Source organism: Pipistrellus kuhlii, unplaced genomic scaffold, assembly GCF_014108245.1.
Source record: "Pipistrellus kuhlii isolate mPipKuh1 unplaced genomic scaffold, mPipKuh1.p scaffold_m20_p_35, whole genome shotgun sequence".
NCBI lineage: Eukaryota > Metazoa > Chordata > Mammalia > Chiroptera > Vespertilionidae > Pipistrellus > Pipistrellus kuhlii.
In genome coordinates, this window is record NW_023425535.1 from 1636145 (window position 1) to 1642144 (window position 6000).

Below are 6000 nucleotides of genomic sequence, written 5' to 3' on the forward strand. Positions count from 1 at the left end.
GACATGCGTTAAGAATGCAATGTTGCCGAAACCGGTTTGGCTCAGTGGATAGAGCATCAGCCTGCGGACCAAAGGGTCCCAGGTTTAATTCCGGTCAAGGTAGCAGGCACATCCCCAGTAGGGGGTGTACAGGAAGCAGCTGATCGATGTTTCTCTCTCATCGATATTTCTAACTCTCTATCCCTCTCTCTTCCTCTCTGTAAAAAAATAAAATATAATTCTTTTTAAAAAGCCCTAGCTGGTTTGGCTCAGTGGATAGAGCATTGGCTTGCAGACTGAAGGGTCCCAGGTTTAATTCCGGCCAAGGGCACATACCTGGGGTTGTGGGCTCACTCCCCAGTAGGCTGATAGATGTTTCTCTCCCATCGATGTTTCTATCTCTGTATTCCTCTCCCTTCCTCTCTAAAATCAATTAAAAAAAGAAAAAGAAGAATGCAGTGTTCCTTGAGTTTCTTTGCTCCTGATTAGCTTGAGTCTCTGCGTGCTTGGAGCATTGTGCAGGTGATAGTGTCTAAGGCACATGATGGCCATCTGACCCACTGGTGGTGTTAATTTTGATCATCCAGTAAAGATGTTGTCTAATTTCAAAACTGTGTAAGTTTTGGATTTTTTCCTTTCTTATAGCTAATAAGACACTTTAAGACAAAATTTATAATAGACTTAGCATCCTGTAATGATTTTTGCTGGATCAAATCTTTGCCATGATGGTTGTAAAAAGAGGATTATCTCATTCTAGCGATCTCTCCAACTTCCTGATTACTTGTCTTTGGTTTTCTCCTGGGAGCAAGAGCTCTTCTTCCTCTTCTCTGTTTATTTGTTATGGACTAGAGGCCTGGGCCACAAAATTCGTGCATGGGGGGTGCTCAGCCCAACTTGCACCCTCTCCAGTCCGGGACCCCTTGGGGTATGTCCAGCTGCCAGTTTAGGCCTGATTGGGATAAACTGGCAGTTGGACATCCCTCTTGCAATCTGGGACTGCTGGCTCCTAATCGCTCACCTGCCTACCTGCCTGGTTGCTCCTAACTGCCCCCCCTCCCCTTCCGGCCTGATCGCCCCTCATTGCCTCTGTGTGCCAGCCTGATTGCCCCTAACTGACCCACCCCCCTGCTGGCCTAGTCATCCTAACTGCCCCCCACTGCTGGCCAGATCGCCCCCAACTGCCCCCTCCCTGCCAGCTTGGTCACTCCTAATGGATCCCCCCCACCAGCCTGGTCACCCTTTACTGCCTCCCCCGCCCCTGCCGATCTGGTTGCCCCCAACTGCCCCCCCCCCCCCCCCCCGCCACCAGCCTGGTCACCCCCAACTGCCCCCCCTGCTGGCCTGGTCGCCCCACGTAGCCTGCTGTTCAGTTGTTTGGTCGTCTCTCACTAACCTCCCTGCTGGCCTGGTCACAGGCAGCCATCTTGTGAGGGCATGAGGGTCAATTTGCATATTACCTCTTTATTATATAGCCTTATCAGAGTGGTATTTGGCTTCCAGATTTGGCTAGTGGGAGCTTCTTCAAATTGATCCCTATATCCATGTGACACATTTCCATCACTTTTTCTTCCCACCATTTTTTAAGCATATCCTTTCTGGTATAGCAAAATATTTTGAACTCGTCTTGTATTTGTCCTGTCCCTGGTGTGGAATCAGGCATTTCCCTGAGGAGTCCTGCTCCTTTTAGGGGAAATGGTGTTAGATCCCAAGAACTGGGCAATAGGTATGTTCATTGCTACTGGGATGTCTTCTTGTAGACTTTTTTAGCAAAGGAAGAGATTTCTCTCTCTGTCTCTCTCTCTTTCTCTCTCTTCTCTCTCTCTCTCTCTCTCTCTTTCTCTCTCTCTCTCTCTCTCTCTCTCTCACACATACACACACACACACACACACACACACACACACACACTGGGGGTGTCATGAGCACATACAAGTGTCTTCCATTGCAATGTATAGCCTCCCAGAGCTGTTTGTCTTTTCCCATTAGAGAGAACCCCAGCTCCCAACAGTATCAACATTTACTCAGTTGCTCAATCCTGAAATATATCTAAAATACTTTCAGAATTGCTTTGCCTGTACTACTATGGTTAGCAAACCTAGTAAAAAGAGTAGGGAGTTAGTTTGTAATTCTTTCCTTCATGCCCAGTACTGAGGTTATATTAGTCAAATATTGTGTTCATAAGTTACATTAGTTTTTTCATCCTTTCCTTTTTCCTTTCCCTTCAGTGTAGTTATGTTATTCTTTTGAAATAAAATTGGCTCACTTGTTTTCATTTGCTTCCTATTATAGGTTTCTCCTCATTCCCATTCTTTTTGTTTGTTTGTTAATCCTCACCAAGGATATTTTTTCCATTGGTTTTTCTAGAGAGGATGGAAGGGAGAGACATAGAGAGAGAAACATTGATGTGAGAGGGCCACATTGATTGGTCGCCTCCCACACACACCCCAGTCAGTCCTGATCCTGGTCCCAAAGGGCGGGGAGGGGTGTAAAGGGGGAGTATCCCCGGGAGAGTCTCACATCACCGCTGCTGCTGTAGCGCTGCTTGCCACCGTGAGCCCAGGGTCTGGCACCCATGGGTGAGCCTGCAACCGAGGTATGACATACCCTTGACCGGAATAGAACCCAAGACCCTTCACTCCACAGGAGGGTGCTCTAACGACTGAGACAGACTGGCTAGGGCATCATTCTCATTCTTACTGGGTGTGATTTTTTTAAATTATTTTTGTTGATTTCAGAGAGGAAGGAAGAGGGAGAGAGAGTTAGAAACATCAATGAGGAGAGAGAATTGTTGATTGGCTGCCTCCCACACGCTCCCCACTGGGGATTGAGCCCACAACCTGGGCATGTGCCTTTAACTGGAATCGAACCAGGGACCCTTCAGTCCATAGGCTGATGCTCTAACCACTGATCAAGGGTCCCATTCTTACTCTTCTAATTTTATTTTTTGAAGTGTATAACATTAATATGCTCTCAAAATTCAAAATCATACTAAAACTGTTTTAGCTTTATTTCCACCTCCTTTTTTAAAAAAGGAAAAAGATATATAACTGGAAAAGGGCATTTATTATACCTGTGTTCAGTTTTGTTGTTGTTATTTAAATTTTGTCTGTTGAAATGAAGATTACAAGAAACTTAATTTTTTGAAACATCATTGAACCTCAGTGATTCGTACATAACTTTGATTCCTGAAGACAGTGGTTCGAAATGATTCTCCCATCCCTGGCAGAGTTTCTGTCCAGTGTTCTCAGTAGCAGTCTCTCCACGCTGCGGTGTTTGGGAAGAGGCGGGCAGGCAGGAGGGGTGAGTTGCTTGCTGCGGGTGAGTGAGGTACACTGATGTTAATGAGGCAGCCTCCTGGGTACACTGGTCAAGGGGACTCACAGAGACTCCTGTGGTACAAAGACCAGTGGCTGTGTAATGAGACAAATCACCAGGTAAGGAAACACGAGAAGAAATACCACCTCAGTGCCTTAGCTCTGCAGCCTCAGGTGCACCTTCCTTTGTCTTCCCACAGAGGTGCTTGATGGGAGTGCTGCGGCTTAATGATAGTCTCGGCAGCAGGTCTGAACAGTCACACAAGTAGATGATTTATGCCCACCCTGTATTTGCCATCTCTAATGTGTATATCGGGTTTATAAATCTTTTAATGCAGGATACCTCTCTGGCACACCAGCTATAATTTAGCTGGTTGAAAGAACTAGCGGTGTCTTCATGGGAAGTGTCATAATATAGCTGTGTTTTCTCTCTTGCCACAGCCTTAATACAGATCCTGGCAGCTGCTGTAGCAGAGCGGGATGTGGTTTATTTCACCTTCGGGGACGCGGAGTTGATGAGAGACATTTACAGCATGCACACTTTTCTTACCGAAAGGAAACTGACTGTCGGTGAGTAGGAGATGCCGTGGTACTGCTATCCAGTGGAGTTAGCAGGAGGAGCACGTGCCAAACCTGATGGACCACAGTGACTGAGAAAAAAATGGAATATACTTTTTGAGGAGGGGAGGCAAAGTTTTAGAGAGGCGTCATTGGTAGAATCATTGTTTTCTGGCCAAGTGTCATTCACAGTTTTGAAAGGGTATATCGTCTTATTAAAGTAAGGCTAAGCATTCTGAGCTCTGCTTGGCAGACACGCCTGCTTGCTCACCCGCTGGACAGGACAGGCCTTGCTGCCTGGGGAGCCCGTGCGGAGTCAGAGCTGCCGCAGACTCCCAGAGGGAGCGTGGGTGATGTGCGGCACGGAGGCAAAGTAGTCGACAGTTGTTCAGGTGGAAAATAATACTGTAATTAATAAATAATAATACAAGAATGAACTCTGTTTCAGGTACCCACAACTGTAAACTTACTTTTGCCCCACCCTGTATATAGCCTGTTGGAATCATGAGCTAATAAATAGTTTCTTTAAGGTATTCTTTAAAATCTTATCTTTATGTCAGGAAAGCCTTGCAGGCACATGAAATTCATACTCTGTTTTCAAGTTTAAACATGTTATTTGGATTAAGATAAAACTGAGTGTTGTTTAGTAGTTTCATCCATCTATAAGCCTTAATGTGCAAACCGGTCTTGCCCTTGACTCCCCAGGAGAAGTATATAAGCTGTTGCTCCGCTATTACAATGAGGAATGTAGGAACTGTTCCAGCCCCGGACCCGACATGAAGCTTTACCCGTTCATATACCAGGCCGCCGAGCCCTGCGCAGAGACCACCAGCCAGCCCGGACAGAGGACGGGGGCCTGAGGAGCGGAGGGACCAGCCCCTCCATCCGCTCCCCGCAGAAACATCCTCTGTGAACGTCAGCTGTAGTATATGAACCGACTTAAGTAATGTGAGCAATCTCCACACGTGTATGCAAGGATGCCATCCCTTCTACACGTGGGCAGTTTTCCATTTGTACATACAAGTCCCCTCCATCTGGACTTATGTAAACTTAGATATATTTTTTTCACTTTTTCCTATTTCAGTCTCCACTCTTGGATTGTTCTTCCTCTTGCCCATCAGATTTCTTGTGAAGTCCCACAGAAGGTTACTGTCTTCCCATCAGGTCTCTTGATGCCGGTGTCTTATACAGATGGCCCCTGCAGCCTCAGACCCAGCAGCTCCAGGGAAGAAGTTGAAGTGCACGAATGTCTACAGCTGGGTCTGCTAAAGCTCTCTCCAGGGGCCTCTCAGCCCAGCTCTTGTTATGATTACATTGTCTGAGGTTTTGAATTTTGAAAACTAAGAGCTGAGCTTTTTTCATCCGTGTTATATAATTCAAATCTCCTAAGTTAAAACAGTTTTGTATTTAAGACAGAATAATTTCCAGAAATACTTGAGACATCACCTTTATCTGTCATAGTTTTTCTGTCCTTTTTTCCCTCATTGATTTTTATTGATAATGGTTTTAGAAACTGACCAAGATGGGGAAAAAGGTAGAACAAGAGAGAATTTTCCCAAATGATGTTTAAAAAAACTATATTCAAGAGAGTTGAAGGATTTTTTGTTTCTTGGGCTTTTTTTTCTTTTTAAATTGAGATTATTGTTTGTTCCTTGGTGCTTAAGGCATCGTCATACAACCAAAGTTTACGAACTGGGAACTTCAGTGCTGATTTGTTCATATTGAAGTTGCTCTGGTATTCAAGGTTATATAGTTAATAAATTTTCATTAACAATCATTTGTCAGAAACTCCCATATTATCTATATTTATATGTAATATAAATATATCTTCTTTAAGTGTGTCTCTGTGCAACTACATAAAGTCTAAATAAAATTGGAGTTGTGGAAAATGATTCCGTTTAAGCTTTATCAAGGCCTCTGTTTCAAATCTTATTTACAGTTGTGTCCCTCTAAAACTGGCAACACATTAATAATGTCTTTTGACGGTTTCAAGTTAAAACCAATACTAATTCTGTGTTAATGGAGAGTAGAATTTAATCACAAAGCATTTATTTCTGTTTCTAAAATCATTGTAAACCATACTGTAGAAGTTCTAGTTTATCGTCAACGTCAGGAAAAGCTATTGGATGTCAAATCCTAATAATAAGGAGT

At 44.3% G+C, this 6000-nt stretch overlaps 1 protein-coding gene across 4 annotated transcripts in view; it reads left to right on the forward strand.

Annotated features, from left to right (window-relative positions):
* PARG (poly(ADP-ribose) glycohydrolase) overlaps positions 1 to 5757 on the forward strand; it is a 144269-nt gene extending 138512 nt beyond the window's left edge. For 3 of the 4 annotated variants that reach the window (XM_036461278.2, XM_036461279.2, XM_036461281.2), the window contains 2 exons: positions 3733 to 3861; positions 4555 to 5757. In XM_036461278.2, coding sequence (XP_036317171.1) covers positions 3733 to 3861; positions 4555 to 4709 — 284 coding nt within the window. In that variant the 3' untranslated portion in view covers positions 4710 to 5757. Of the gene's footprint in view, positions 1 to 3732; positions 3867 to 4554 lie in introns of those variants that run through there. The other variant, XM_036461280.2, reaches the window with a different exon arrangement.
* The last annotated feature ends 243 nt before the right edge of the window (positions 5758 to 6000 follow it).